General features: G+C 59.7%; 1 protein-coding gene across 3 annotated transcripts in view; it reads left to right on the top strand.

Moving 5' to 3' along the window:
* The window catches only part of SLC66A2 (solute carrier family 66 member 2), a 47,283-nt gene that overhangs the window by 21,497 nt on the left and 11,313 nt on the right, over positions 1-14,473 (top strand). The window contains exons 5-6 of one of the 3 annotated variants that reach the window (XM_045085278.1): positions 10,581-10,685; positions 11,354-12,340. The exons of the other annotated variants lie outside the window; for them this stretch is intronic. Of the exons in view, the coding sequence (XP_044941213.1) occupies positions 10,581-10,685; positions 11,354-12,012 (764 nt within the window). The 3' untranslated portion in view covers positions 12,013-12,340. Of the gene's footprint in view, positions 1-10,580; positions 10,686-11,353; positions 12,341-14,473 lie in introns of those variants that run through there. 3 annotated transcript variants of the gene reach the window in all.

Here is a 14,473-nt window from a genome sequence, read left to right as displayed (position 1 = left end):
AAGAGTTTTGTTTCCTCTTAAGTTTCTTCTGCATATGGGCCACTTTCCCATTTCTTTGCATTTCTCAAACATTTTGTTGAAAGCTGTGTATTGTAAAATACTATAGCGACTCACTCCTGGATCCCCCCGCCCCCATGTTGGTGGGAAGGCTTGTTTGCTGATGTGTCGTGCCAGTGGGCTCGTCTGGTGCCATCTCTGAACCTGTCTTCCCCCAGGCAGGGCTGTGGGTCTAGCTCTCCTTGACCCTCCTGGGTTCCCCTGTTGAGCTTCTGGGTGGCCGGCCCCCGTCGGAATCACACGCCCCTGTGCGCCTCTGCCCATGGCTAGCAGATCGGCAGCCGGGCGGGTCAATGGCTCTATTGGGTGGGTAAGACCCGGGGGGCACGAGTGGCTCATCAGGCGGGGATCTCGAGGGCAGTCTCCAAGGCTGCTGTGCCCCAGGAGGGCTGTTTTAGTCTGATGCACGCGGAGCAGGTCTGCTGGTTCAGGAGCTGCCGTGCTGAGCTGTCAGCTCCCAGTTGCTCCTCTACCAAGGTCCCCACTGCTTTCGTCAGGCCTTAGGCTTGCTCCTGCTCCTGTTCCTCCCTTTAGGGAGAGCGACAGACCGGTCTGTTCCTGTGCGCCCCATCTGTGAGACAGACCTCGGAACCCCTGCTCTGCAGCTGGGGGCTGGGGCAGCACCAGCTTCTCTGGGGTGACGCCCCTGCTCTTCTGAGTGTGGGACCGAGGGGACAGTTCGGCCCTCCCAGCATGGGACCTCAGTCCCAGGAGCAGGTTGGGAGGGGACGGTATTCCCTGCAGCCTCTGTCGCTGAGTGTGTGGGGAGCAGCGCCCTGGGGGCTCTGTGTGCTTGCCTGCAGCAGTCAGCTGAGGGCTGGGAAGTGCTGGCAGCTGCTGCCCCTGGAGAACCCGCGGCACTGCGGGGCTGGGGCATGTAGCGGCCGCCCCCCTGGAGCGGTGGGGGCCGCGGGCCGAGTCTCAGACGTTCTTCTATTAAACAGATGTTAGGACCCTTCACGGGGTGCACACACTGCGCTGTCTTGCTGGGGAGAGCGACCGCCGTCGCGTCGCAGAGGTTTCAGGCTGGGAGAACAGGAGCTTTTCTGGTTTTGCTTAGAGCTGCCTGAAGGTGCACCTGCTCGTTCACGGTTGGTTTTCTCTTCCGTGGAGGATAGGGCAGGATGTTCACCTGAACAGAAGGTCATGTCCTCCGGTAAGGTTTTAGAAGCAGCCTTAAAACTCAAACCGAAGTACTGTTTTGATTTGGGGAGAAGCTGCGTTTCCCAGTCTGTCTGCTGCTCTTCCTGCTGCGTCCAGCACGGGGACCTCGAGCACCGCCTGCGGCTCCGCGGGCCTGAGCCAGCAGCCTGTCGTGTAGGCCGGTGCGGGCCTCTCAGCCGGGGCCCTCCCATCGCCCAGTGCAGGGAGCCCCACTGAGCACGAGTTGTCAGCACAGAGTCCTCGCAAGCCAACAGAGTAAGAGGGAAGGGTCCTGCAATTCAGGCGTGCCGGAGGCCAGCCCATCTGCTGGGGGTCAGCCTCGGGGGCATGGTGGGACCCCCCAGGACAGCGTTTTTGAACAAGGGCTGGTGTTCCTGCTCACTGGTTAGTCATACTATGCTCCGGGGGAGGGGGGAGGCGCTCTGGGACCTTTGGGTCCCCCGATCACCCCCTCACAGTGGTGGCCTGCCGGTCGGCAGACCTGCCCGGCAAGGGTGGTGCGTGAGTGGGCAGGGAAGGTGGGTCAGTGCGGCAAGCCCCGCGGCCCACAGTTCTGTAGTCCTGCAGCTGGATTGCGCAGCCCTTTGCTAACCCGCTGCGTCCCTGTCAGGCAGAGTTAAAGCCGGGGTGGGCTTGGAGGGTTGGGCAGAGTGGCTGTACCCCACCTTGGAGAGCCAGCTGCCTCCTGACCGGCCCCTCCCCCCATCAGGAGCCTTGCAGGCTGCCTACCCCAGGCTTCCTCTGGTGACCCCTGGTGACAGCACATGCTCCCCCATGGCGCCTGGCCCCCCATCTTCCTTGTCAGAGTGTGAGCCCAGGGCCATGGGGTCAGAGATCGGGACGGTGTCCCCAGACTGAGCGGGCACTCAGCAGTCACACCGATGAGCAGTCGTGCCTGGGCGGGGGCGTGTGACCAGAGCCGCGTGTTAGTCTGATCCAGGGTGTCGAAGGAAGGAGTGAGGGTGGCTTTGTTTTCATGAAGACTTGATTTCTAAACATTTGCATTTTTTTGAAAGGCCACAAAGTTAGGGTAGGAGTGCACCGCTTTTTCTTAGCTGTTTGCGAGGAAGTGTCTGACTTGCTGCCTGGTGACCCCGGACACTCCAGGGCTGGCTCTGGGAAGCAGGATTCCAGCATCTGTGGGCCACCCTGAGGTTCCGCTCAGACCAGCCCACCAACCTCAGCGTGCGCTCGCCGGTGCAGGGACGGGTCCCCAGAGCCCGTGTGCTCAGCCGTCCCATGCTCCTGGCCTGTGCTCGCAGGGGTCAGTTCCAGACCTTTGTCCTGGGGATCCTGGGGTTCCTGGAGGGTCATGGGGGGCTCTGGGTGGTCCTGGGGGTTCCTGGAGGCTCCTCGGGGGTACTGAGACCCTGGGGCCGCTTGTCTCTTGGTGCCTGTGCTCTCCCTCCTCCAGGGACCGCGTGGCACCGTTCCTGGCTGTTGCTCCGGCTCCCACGCCTCTCTCTGTGGTTTGTACCTATTTCTGGGGGACACCTGAATGCTCGTGAAGATCCCACTCCTCCTCAAACTTCCATGCATCCCCATGTTTGATGATAAGGGCAGGGATTCATGGCTTCCTGCCTCACTCAGCGACTGACCCGTGTCTGCTTGGGTTGCCGGGGAGTCCCTGCGACCTGCCACGATTCTGGGGGTGCTTCCTTGCAGCCTGTCACCTCAGAAAGACCCGGGTGTGTCTGGGGCAGCCTCTGCCCCCGCAGCGTGGACCCTGCCCCTGGGGAAGGGAGTGCTTTTGCAGATGAGACCCCCTGGCTGGGCATGGGCTGGGACCGGGCTGGTCCCCAAGTTCTGCTGAGTCGGGTTCCCAGATGGTGCGGGTCCGCTGCTGGGCTCAGGAAGGGGGGACTCGTTAGGAAGCAGCACAGGGGGACTCACCCTGGAGCTGCGTGGGTGTGTCTGCCCCCGCGTGGGCGGGGAAGACGTGACGTGGTCCTCTGGCCACGAGGATTTCATGCAGGAGACTTTATCGTCGACGTAGCAGACACTGAGCGCTCTGTATGTGCCAGACGCTGTTTTAAGTCTTTTATGAGAAGTTGGTTAATTTTCACGTGGCCCGTGTGGAGTGTACGGAGATTTCTCCATTTTACAGATGTGGGGACAGGCCCAGGGAGGCCGCGTTGTTGTGCAGGAAGCCACACAACAGCAAGAGGCAGGCTGGGCCCCCTGATGGGTAGGCTGTCATCACAGGCCCAGGCTGTGCACCCCCCCCCCCCCGTCTTTTCCCGTGGGGACCCTCGCCTGTGGGAGCATCTGAGCCTCCGGGGACTGGGGCTGACCATTCGATGCTAGGCTTGCTGCCATGCCTGGCCCCCACTCCTGGGCAGAAGCTGTGCAGCGGGAGCCCCAGGCTATATGCGGCATGAGGCTTTGTGGGCCCTGGCCCATTGGGACAGGCAGTTTCCGGTGGCCGGTGACGGAGGTCAGGGGGAGCTTGGCTTCTGGTGTGTAGAGGTGACAGGGCCTGGGGGGTGCTTGGCTTCTGGAGCAGGGGTGAAGGGGGCCAGGGGAGTTCTTGGCTTCTGCTGCAGGGGTGACAGAGGCTAGGAGAGAGCTCGGCTTTTGGTATGCAGGGGTGACAGTGGCCAGGGGCGCTCAGCTTTGGTGACGTTGCTCTGGCTGCTGTGGCAGGCCCTCTCGGTACCTGCATTTCTCCTTGTCCTTGGGGAGTGGCCGGGCCTTACCAGGAGCCGCCTGCTGCATGCAGCTGGGGGTCCTGTCCCGTAGGACAGAGCCAGCAGACCCAGTCCTGAGGCAGCCCCCGCTTGTCCCACAGCTCGGCCCTGGCTGTGCCCACGTCACTGGGCACTGTGTGTGTCGTGGACCATGGGACGGCAGCCCTCAAGTTCACACCTTCCCCCCTCCCCAGCTTCTGGGGACCTGGGGGCAGAGCTGGCAGAGGCCAGGAGCCTGTGTCCCGGGCCAGCAGCTTCTGACGGGCGGGAACAGCTATGGACCCCTGCACTCTCCGTGCTTCTTGGGGCACCTGGGGAGCCCGTGGCTATGTGGTGAGCCCGGACTCACCCCGCTTTCTCCAGCAACGTCTGGTTGTCGTTTTGGCCCTGGGGAGGGACACAGCCTGCCCTCTGCCCTGCTTGCTCAGCCTCTTTCCGGCAGGCGGGACTCTGCCCGAACTGGCGGGAGTGGGCCACACGGGGGTGCTCGCGGGCTTCGAGGTCCGGGAGTTGGGTGGAAATTGCAGGAGCAGAAACCGCCGGGGGTTACGGAACTGTTCCATCACTGAGGGGGTCCTCGGTGTAGCCCTGATAAGGTCAAGCCAGCCAGGAAGTGACCTGTGAGGGCTAGGGTGTCCTCGACCTCAGGGAGGGCCAGGGTCTCTGTGGCTCCTGCTCCTCAGGGGAGGCTGGGGACAGGGTCTTTTAGGGGCCGACTGCTGCTACTGTCCTAGGGGTCAGGCTGCAGAGCTGGGGGCCGGCCTCCCCCCCCACCCCCGCAGCGGCTGGGGCAGTGCTCGGATTGGACTCGGCCTCACCCCCTGCCCGGCCAGGCCCTCTGCAGTCCCTTGAGGCCCGAAGGCTGTGCGGAGAGGTGCCCAGGCCCCCTTGCAGGCACGCTGGCCTTCGCAGCTCTGCACAGAGCAATGAGGAGTGAAACCAAGTCAGTGGAACCCTGAGACCTCAGCAGCCTCCGGGCCCTCGACTCCCTCAGCCCTGTGGCTGCTGGCAGCTGCCCCCTGCCCGGTGGGGGCTGGGGGAGGGGGGTCCTGCTGTCCCCCCCCTGCCTTGTATCCAGCCGATGGTGCTGCCTCAGTATCCCCCAGTTGTATGGCTTGGGGCGTTGGGAGCCGACACGAAGAGCCCTCTGGAGAGGGGCCGGCACCTGCGGCTGTGCCTCCTGGACTCAGAGACGTGAAGGGCTCCAGCTGAGTGAGTTGGGGACTGGGGGGGCTGCAGGTCTGGGAAGGCTGCACTCAGGGGCGGAGGGTGGGCTGAGGTCTGTGGCGACCTTCCGAGCTGCAGTTCTGCTCCAGATTGGGACTTTGTGGAGATCCAGCCTTACGTCACTGATGGGGGACGGCTGGGTCACGCATATGTTGATGTTTCCTCGTTAAAATGGGAGAATCCGGGATGAATCCGCGGTATTTGGTGTCTGTGCTGAGGCACAGCCGAGGCGCCATTGGCAGAGACGTGTCACTGGTCAGGACTGTCCTGTGGGGTCCCTGGGCCATGGGCCCCTGCGGCTCTTGGGACTTGTGCGTGTGGGACCGTCACTTCCTACCCCAGCAAAGGACACTGGCAGTCATGAGTGGCACCGCATCCCCCCCCCCCCGAATTTCTGGTTGGGTAGGAATTGGGAAGAAGGGTGCCAGGTGGGCACAGAGAGCTTGGTGACCGGTGTGGTGTTCTCGGGGTCAGGGGCCAGACCTGGCTTCTGCTCTGTGGACACACTTTCCACAGTGCCATGCCCATGAGCACAGAGCTGGGAAACCGGGCAGCTTGCTGCGTCCCCAGCTTTGCTGGCCGAGGCCCGTGTCGCTTAGGGTACCTCTTGCGCTTGGCCACGGGGCTACCCTCCCCACCCCGGAACCCCAGAAACTCAGGAACATCTCCCCCCAGAAAAGGTGGGGTCCGCAGTATGAGGGAAGAAAAGGAACGTGTGAACCGAGGGCTGTGTCCCACAGGAATGGACGTCTGTCCTGTGGTCTGGGGAGTGTGTGCTCCTGAGAGCCGGGTGTGGACAGAGAGCAGCAAACGGGAAAGCCTGGATCACAGAGGCGGGGGCTGCTGGGCTCCCCCAGTGGGTGGCCGTGTGGCCTGGGGTGAGCATCGAGGCGGAGCTGGGAGGGCGGGGAAGCTCGCGAGACGCGCAGGGTATGTGAGGGGTGACAGGGTATGTGAGGGGTGACGGCCCGCCCAGACAGAGTGTCCACGGGCTGTGCTGCGGGGGGAGGCCCGCCTCTCCAGCCGCCCGGGGTGGGGATTAGGCCTGGGACCCTGGGCAGCAGCAGGGGTCTCAGCCGGGAATGGGCTCTTTTCCGCTTTTGTGGAAATCCCTAGTACAGCTGCCGTCCTGTGTTGTCGCCCCTGGATGTAGCTCAGGAGCCTGTGGTCTGGCGGTGTGGACGGAGCCCAGGGTGGCTCCTGAGCACTGGGGGTCCTTCTTCCCACCATGTGGCTCCGTGGCTCCCCAGTCCCTGGGGGCCACCCCATGTTGCTGAGACACAGTCAGCACACAGCGAGCCTGTATCAAGGTGTGCGGTTTGGGTGAGTGTGGATGCGTGTCTGTGACCCCCTCCGCAGTGCGGTCTGAGAGCCCAAGCGTGCTGCCCCCCGAGTTCCCTCGGTCACCCCAGCTGCCTCCGCGCCAGCAGGCACCACTGACCGCTTCCCCTGCACGTCCGCTTGCACGGACTGGACTTCAGCACAGACGGGGTCGTCCTGCTTGTCTCCTGTTCCGCTGGCTCCGTCCACACAGCAGGGCTGCCTGCAGTGTGTCCGAGCTACGGCGGGAGCGGTCCGCCCGTGCTGGTGTCGGTGGTACCGGGCCTTGTAGCTGTGCCGTGGGGCTGGTCCAAATAAGGCTGCTCAGAATGTCCATGGACGGGTCCTTGTGCGACCGTGTGCCTTCTCTCCCCGGGGTACCAATGGGCGTGCACTGGCCGGACCCGACAGTGAGTGGGTTCGGCTTCCTTGGTGCTGCCCAGCGCCCCCCGCGGCGAGTGGGCTCCTGGCTGGCACCTCGTCCACACCGAGTCTGCGCCTCCTTTCGTTTGCAGGCCTTGGAAGGACGCGTGGGCATCTCGGTGTGGTTCTCCTCTCACGGGTGATGCTGGGCACCTTGGCCGGGCCAGCTGTTGTCTCTGCGTCCTCGCTGGTGAGGTGCCCGATCGGCCAGCCGGGACGCTGTTCTCACCGAGCTCTGAGGGTATTTTTTTCTTTAACATTTTTAATTTTATAAAATCCACTTTACCAGTTTGTTCCTTTATGGGTGATGCTTTTGATGTATCAGAAACCTTCGCATAACTGTTTTTCTGTCTTTTACACTTACTTATTTATGCTAAAGATTTTATTTATTTATCTGAGTGTGAGAGAGAGCGCACCCAAGCGTGGGGGGAGGGGCCGGGGGCGACACAGACCCCCCACCGAGCAGGGAGCCGGACTCGGGACTCGATCCCAGGATCCCGAAGGCAGAGGCCTCATGCACGGAGCCCCCCAGGCGCCCCTGGGCTCTGTGTTCCGGTCCGTGACCCGCTCTGAGTTCGTGTTTGTTGGTGTGAGGGTTCGCTACAGCCCGTATCCGCATGTGGTTGTCCAGACACTGTCTTCTGTCTGCTCGGTTGCCTTCGTGTGTTTATCGAAGACCAGCGTCTGATTCCTGCGTCCCTGGTCAGGACCACACTGTCTTGGTGAGAAGTCTTGCAATCAGGTGTTGTTAGTCTTCCAAGTTGTTCTGGATTCTGTGCGTTTCGGTAGAATTTTAGAATCAGTCTGTCAATTTCTACAAAAAACATGCTAGGATTTGGGGATTATTTTGAATCTCAGGTTGATCTGGGGGAAACTGACATCTGGCAGTAATGCAGAAGGTGTTCACACAGCAGCCTTAGAAGGGCCCGTGTGCGCAGCTGGCCCGGGGCTGGCGTCCGGATTTCCAGGAGACTTTGCCTCCGTCCCAGCCCTGGGGGAGGGGCTCTTTGTGCCTGGACTTGGGTATGACGGGGGATGTGCTGGACGCTTGCTTTCTTTCTGGAAGTGGGATTGTGAGACGTGCCAGGCAGGGTGTCTGCAGTAAAAACTCTGGGCCTTGAGTCTCCAGGAGCTTCCTCGGTGGAGCCTGACTCCCGTTGTCAGTAGTTTGTTGCTGGAGGAGTTACGCTCCTCCTGTGTCAGTCCTTCTAGAAAGATCACAGGACCCGGGGCTGGTCTGGGAACCCGCACAGAGCACCGAGGCTTCTGGCCCACGAGCGCCAAGTGTCTGAATTTCACTGTGTGCTGCTCCCACACGTCTCACGGATCCCTGAGGGACTCACACTCGGTGGTGTCCTACACGGTCTTGCTCTTTAGATTCTACTTTCTCATTGCTCACTGCTCGTACGGAGAGACCCTGTTGGTTGTTGTGTGCCGAGCGTACCGTCTGCGACCTTGCTGAGCTCAAGGGTTCTAGTGGGTTCCTTCCGTGTCTGTGAAGTGCAGTCATGATCACGTCACCAGCGAGGAGAGGTGAGGCTCCCTCTTCCTTCCCGGGCAGACGTGTCTCATGTCTCCTGCTTCGTCGCCATGACGAACTCTGGGGGGTGTCGAGCAGCGCTGGGGAGCCCTCCTGTCCCGTTCCTGGTCTCAGGCTTCCCCGTCTCAGGGTGTCCGCACGAGCGTGGGGTTAGCCGCAGGGTTTTTCTGTGTTTTGTCCTCAGGTCGCGGAAGTTCCCTTTATTCCTCCATTGTTCATCAGGACTGTGTGTGGAGTCGGTCAGATGCTTTTCGTTCACCTGTTGAGATGAGCGTATGTTTTCCTGTTTTAGTTTAATAAGACGTAGTGCATCGTGTGATTGGTTCCTGGGCAGTCCCGCAGCCCTGTGCTCCGGGATGAACCTGCTCTGTCGCGAGGGGCTAACCCTTCTGTGTGCGGGTTTTTTTGCCGCAGCCTCTTCCGAGTTCTTACGTCTGCGTTCACGAAAGCTGTTGGTCTGTGGTTCGCTTACGATGCCTTAATCCGGGGTTGGTGTCGGAGCGATGCCGGCGCCGTGGAGTGAGCTGGGAGTTGCTCCGTACTTCTCGGTTTACTCGAGCTTGTGAGGTCCCTCGGGGAAGCCGTCTGTGCCCGGAGTTATCTTTGTGGGAAGTTTTTGTTTTTTTTTTAAGATTTTATTTATTTGACAAAGATCACAAGTAGGCAGAGAGGCAGAGAGAGAAGGGGAAGCAGGCTCCCCGCTGAGCAGAGAGCCCGATGTGGGACTTGATCCCGGGACCCTGAGATCATGACCTGAGCTGAAGGCAGCAGCTTAACCCACTGAGCCACCCAGGCGCCCCGTTTGTGGGAAGTTTTTAATTCACATTCAGCTTCCTGATGGGGATTGGTTACTTGTTTTATTCATTTCCTCTTGACTCCTTTACAGCTTCGTGTTTATCCTGCCTAGAGATGGTGGGTCTCGTTTTGGTTTCACTGGTTTTCTCTTTTTTCCCGTTTTCTGGGTATTGGTTTCTGTTATTCTTACTTCCTTTTATCTGTTCACTTTGGGTTTAAAGATCGATTGACTTTTTTCTCGAGGGAGCGTGAGCGGCAGGGGCAGCAGAGAGGGAGAGACTTCCAAGCAGGCTCCCCGCCGAGCACAGAGCCCGACGTGGGGCTCGATCCCACGACCCCAAGCTCACAGCCTGAGCGGAAACCAAGAGCTGGACGCCCCGCCGGTGGAGCCGCCCGGCGCCCATTGCCGGTGGCTGTGACCTGTTCCTCGCCTGCCCTCCTGCACCCTGGCTCTGGCACAGGCACCGCGGCCAAGTGGGCGGCCAGGGGCTCTAGCAGCGGCCGGTGGACTTGTTGCCTCGTGTTAGCTACACTCAAGGCAAAAATACTTTCTAATTTTCTTTGCTGACTTTAGATTCTCTTTTGCCGTATCCATGCATGGGCAGTGGCTTGAGGCTTACCGTGGTCATCTTTCCCTCCGTCTGCCCTGGGGGGACGCCCGGGCGCTGCGCGTGCTGCCGAGAGCCCGGCCCGCGGCGGGGTCTGCTTGCCCCGTCTCTGCCGTCGGTCCCTGGGCGGCTGTCCTTTGCGTGTGCTGAACCCCTGCTCTTTTGTTCTTATTTTTGTTCGAGTCACTTACTAAAGAGAATGAGATTATGAGAAAAGTATCGTATACATCTACCCACTTAGTTGCCGCGTCCTTGCCGGAGATGTCAGATCCGGATTTCCATCCGGTGCCGCTGCCCTTCTCCGTAAGGTTTCTGGCGCCACGGCTCTCTGGTGATGGAGTTTTTAAGCTTTTAAATGTAAAAAAGTCTTTATCGCCCACCTTCATGTTGGAAGACATTTCCGTGAGGTCTGGCAGTCTAAGCGGATGCGTTTTTCTCTGTCGGCGCCCGTGAGCTCTCGCCGCCTGGGCTGCGCCGGACGAGCGACCCGAGGGCGCGTTCCCCGTTCCTCCGCGTGTGCGCGGTCCTGGCTGCCGCCATGGTTCCCGTGTTACTATTCGTATTGAGATGTCGTTACGATGACACGGTTTTCCTCAGGTTTCTTGTGCTGCTTCGGTTTATGACTCACAGTGTCCTATAAATACAGAATTTTCTGTCTCTGACCTTGTGAGCATGCGGAACAGAGTTATAACGGCGGTTTTGATCGCTTTGTCAGCTAAATGCCAACGTGCACTTTGGCTGTGCGTGTCTTTGCAGTCGGCCGATCTGTCGCTGCATCGTGGGTCACGTTTCCTTTCCGCTGGCTGCTCCGCTGTGGCTGTCCGACCGCCCCTGTCGCTGGGGCGTCTTCAGTTTCCACAGGTGCGTGAGCTTTGTTCTGGGGGTGCACTGAAGGAGCTTGGAAACAGTTTGATCTTTTTAGGTCTTGCTTTTCTGATGAGTCGGCTGGGACCAGAGCGTTGCCCAGTCTGGACTGGTGACTCCCAAAGCCCAGAGAATCGGGAGGCTCCCCTTCTGGCGGGCAGGGGCACTCCTGGCCCTTTGTGGATGGACGCTGGGCACGGTGAGCGCTTACCCGCCCGGTGGTTCTTTCCCTGGGCTTGCGGTCGGTGCCCCGCCAAGGGCCTGGGCAGGACGCTCTGCAGACCTCCCGCGTTCTCCGTGCTGTCCTGCTTCCTGGAGTTTTGTCCTGCCGACTCCAGCTGCCTCGTTTCCTGGACGCAGCTCCGGGTTTCTGTGGGCCCAGCCTGGGTCCCCAGAAACTCGCTCTAGCCCTACCTGTGGCAGTCAGTTCTGGGTTCCCTTTGCCTGTTTCCCATCTGCCAGAGGTCACGGTCCTTTCCTGCCTCGTGACCTGCAGACGTACATGCTGCCCATTGCTCAGTCGTGTGGGGGAGGAAGGCTGGTCTCTGCGGTGGCGGGAAGGGGGGTGGAAGCTCAGTTTTCCCGTTCGGGGCCTCCGTACGCCCCTCACCTCCCGTGGCTGCTGCGTGTGAAGGCGCCTCCCCCCGGGTCTTCCTCCCCCACAGCCCAGACCTCACCAGCCTGGACGGACGCCGCAGCCCTCTCCCGGCCGCAGCAGCGATGGCGACGGACCGCGTCTTCTGCTTCCTTCGCTCTGGATTCGAATCGCTGCGCCTGGAGGCACGGGGACTCCGCGTCCCCTTCCTTTCTGTCCTGGGCTTGTTGCCCTGCACATAACGCCCGCCAGGTCCATCCGTGTTTTCGCACGGTGCAGAATCTTCCGTTTCACGGCGGACTAATGCTCCGTCGACGTGTGGGCCACGGTTTGCGTCTCCGTCCACCTGCTGACAGACAGCAAGTGGCTTCTGGGTCCCGCTCCCGGGAGCCCCGCCGCTGGGACCCCGGGCGCAGCTGTCCCCGAGCCCCTGGCCCCGCTCTCCGGGCGCACACCCGGAAAGAGAGTCGCGGCTCCTGCGGTGATGCCTTGTTCGCCGTTGCCAGGACGCCCTCTGCGCTTTCCGGGAGAGCCTCCGCGCCCCACCAGCAGCCCGCGAGGGCCCCGTGTCGCCGCGTCCTCGCCCCCGCCGACTTCTGTTGCTGGAAGGGCCGTGAAGCGGCGGCGCACTTGGTTTTGACTTGCGCTTCTCCAACGATGAGCGGCCCTGGGGACCTCTTCATGCGTCGCCGCAGGCCCTCGCGGAAACACGCCCTCCGCCCTTTTTGAAAATGAGCTGGCTGGTTCCCGAGCTGTGCGCCTTCTGTATATTCCACACCCACGAGTTCCTCCCTGGACCTGGGATCCGCAGCGACCTCCTCCTGTTCCCTGGGTTGCATTTCACTGTTGATTATGTCTTTTGAAACACAGATTTTTTAAAAAGATCAATTTTCTCAGCTCTATTGAGATATTATTGACATATAACCCTTTAAATTTAAGACCTGCAGTGTGATGTTTTAATACACAGATGTTGTGAACTAAGTGCATGGTAAGATTAAGTAATACTTCCACACCTTCACACAATTACTTTATTTTTATTATATTATTTTTAAGATGTATTCTCTCAACACATTTGAAAATTTTTTTAATTTTAATTTTAATTTTTAAAAAATATTTTGTGTATTTATTTGACGCCGAGAGCGTACAAGCAGACGGAGGCAGAGGCAGAGGGAGAAGCAGGCCCCGTGCTGAGCAGGGAGCCCGACGTGGGGCTCGATCCCAGGACCCGGGGTCACGACCTGAGCTGAAGGCAGTTAGTTGCTTAACCTACTGAGCCTCCCCAGGCACCTTTTTTTTTTTAAAGTTTTTTTAAAAACTCTGTACCCAGCGCGGGGCTTGAACACGTGACCCCAAGATCAGGAGTCGCGCGCTCCACGAGCCGAGCCAGCCGCGCTCGGGCGTTACTTACGGTTCCGTTCTGTACATCAGGCCCCAAACTGGAGGTGTGTACCCTGGGACTGACCTCTCCCCAGCCCAGTCCTGGCAGCCACCGTTCTGCTCTCCGTTTCTCTGAGTTGGGCATTTTGGATTCCGCGTCTGAGGGAGAACATACAGGGCGTGTCCTTCTCTGATGGGTTTTACTCACATGACGTCCTCCGTTTCTGTCTGTGTTGTCACTAGAGGCAAGACCCCCCCCCCCTGCCTTTTTAATGGCTGAACCGTTATCTCGTCCTCTCTCGACGGTCACTCGGGTTGTTGGCTGCTGTGCGTGAAGCCGCAGTGGGCGTGGGGCCCGGATACGTCTTCCGGATGCTGCCTGCCTCCCCTCAGGCTCTGTTCCAGAGGGGGCCACCGGGGGGCTGCCAGAGCACGGGGTAGCCCCGCTTTTGACTTTCTGAGGAGCCTCTGTACCGTCCCCGTGGCGGCCACACCAGCCCGCCTTCCCACCAGCGGCGCGCGGCCCCTTCTCCGCCTGCTCGCCCGCACCTGCTGTCCCTCGTCTTCCCGCGTCTCGCCTTCCGGCAGCTGCAGCGCGGTCTCGTCGGGGTTCCGATGGGCACTTCCCTGGCGCCGAGGGACTTGAGCATCTGTCCGAGCGTCCATCGGCCATCGGAGTGTCTACTTGGGAAAAGACCTAGTCTGCTAATCTAGTCAGTCCCGTGACCGTTTTTTAACTGGATTGGCTTTTTAAACTTTCTCCCCTTTGTGCTGAATGGGTTTCATATATGATCTGGTATAACCCCAGTAAGACTGACAGTTCGCACATATTTTCTCCTACTCAGTAGGTCTCCTTTTCGTTTTGCTGGTTGGTTCGTTGGTTGTCTGTTTTGATGTGGTTCCACTCATTCTTGCTTTTATTCCTTGCACTTTTTTTTTTAAGATTTTATTTATTCATTTGATAGAGACGCAGTAAGAGAGGGATCACAAGCAGAGAGAGGAGGAAGCAGGCTCCTTGCTGAGCAGGGAGCCCGATGCGGGGCTCGATCCCAGGACCCTGGGATCATGACCTGAGCTGAAGGCAGAGGCTTAACGACGGAGCCCCCCCGGCGCCCCATTCCTTGCACTTTTGATGTCATATCCAAAAAATTGTTGCCAAGACCAATAATGTCAAAGAGCTTTTTTCTTAGAAACACCGAAGCCTCAAATTTTGATATCACCCTATTTATTTTGGCTTTTGCTGTCACATCGGAGAGACCATTGAAGACCCGACACCCTGAAGCTTTCTGTATTTTCTGCTCAGAGTTTGGTTTCTCATGTTTAGGGCTTTGATCCATTTGGAGTTAATTTTTGTATATGTGAAGGCAAGGGTCTAGTTTCAGTCTTTTCCCAGAAGCTTTTGGTAGGATTTTCTGTTAGTTCTTTGTTAACTGACGTGATCCTGGGGAACCCGACAGAGGAGGCTCCGGACAGACTGAGCGCAGGCCTTGTTGGCTCTGCTCTGGCCCCGAACCGTCTCCCGCCGGCCTTAGCTCATCCCGGTCCTGGCCCCCGTCCTCGGCTCTGAACGTGCTCCCTGCACTCCCCGGCACAAGGGCAGGAGCCCCCCAGGTCTGAGGTGTCCCTGCTGCACCGTCTTGGGATTCCGTGTTTTCTGTAGGGGATGCCTCAGTGTCAGCTCCCAGCCCCGGGTCCCAGGCCACCCCTACCGGGCAGCCGGGCTTTGCTCAGGAGGTAGAGCCGCTCCCACTGCGCCCTGCTCTGGGACGTGTCGGCACACCTGCACACTGTGTCCCCCTCCTCTGGCCTCCTG

This window comes from Mustela putorius, unplaced genomic scaffold (genome assembly GCF_011764305.1).
Source record: "Mustela putorius furo isolate JIRA1106 unplaced genomic scaffold, ASM1176430v1.1 tig00000835_pilon_pilon_pilon, whole genome shotgun sequence".
Lineage (NCBI taxonomy): Eukaryota > Metazoa > Chordata > Mammalia > Carnivora > Mustelidae > Mustela > Mustela putorius.
The sequence above is the reverse complement of the archived record's forward strand: the minus strand, read 5'-3'. Positions and strand labels throughout refer to the sequence as shown.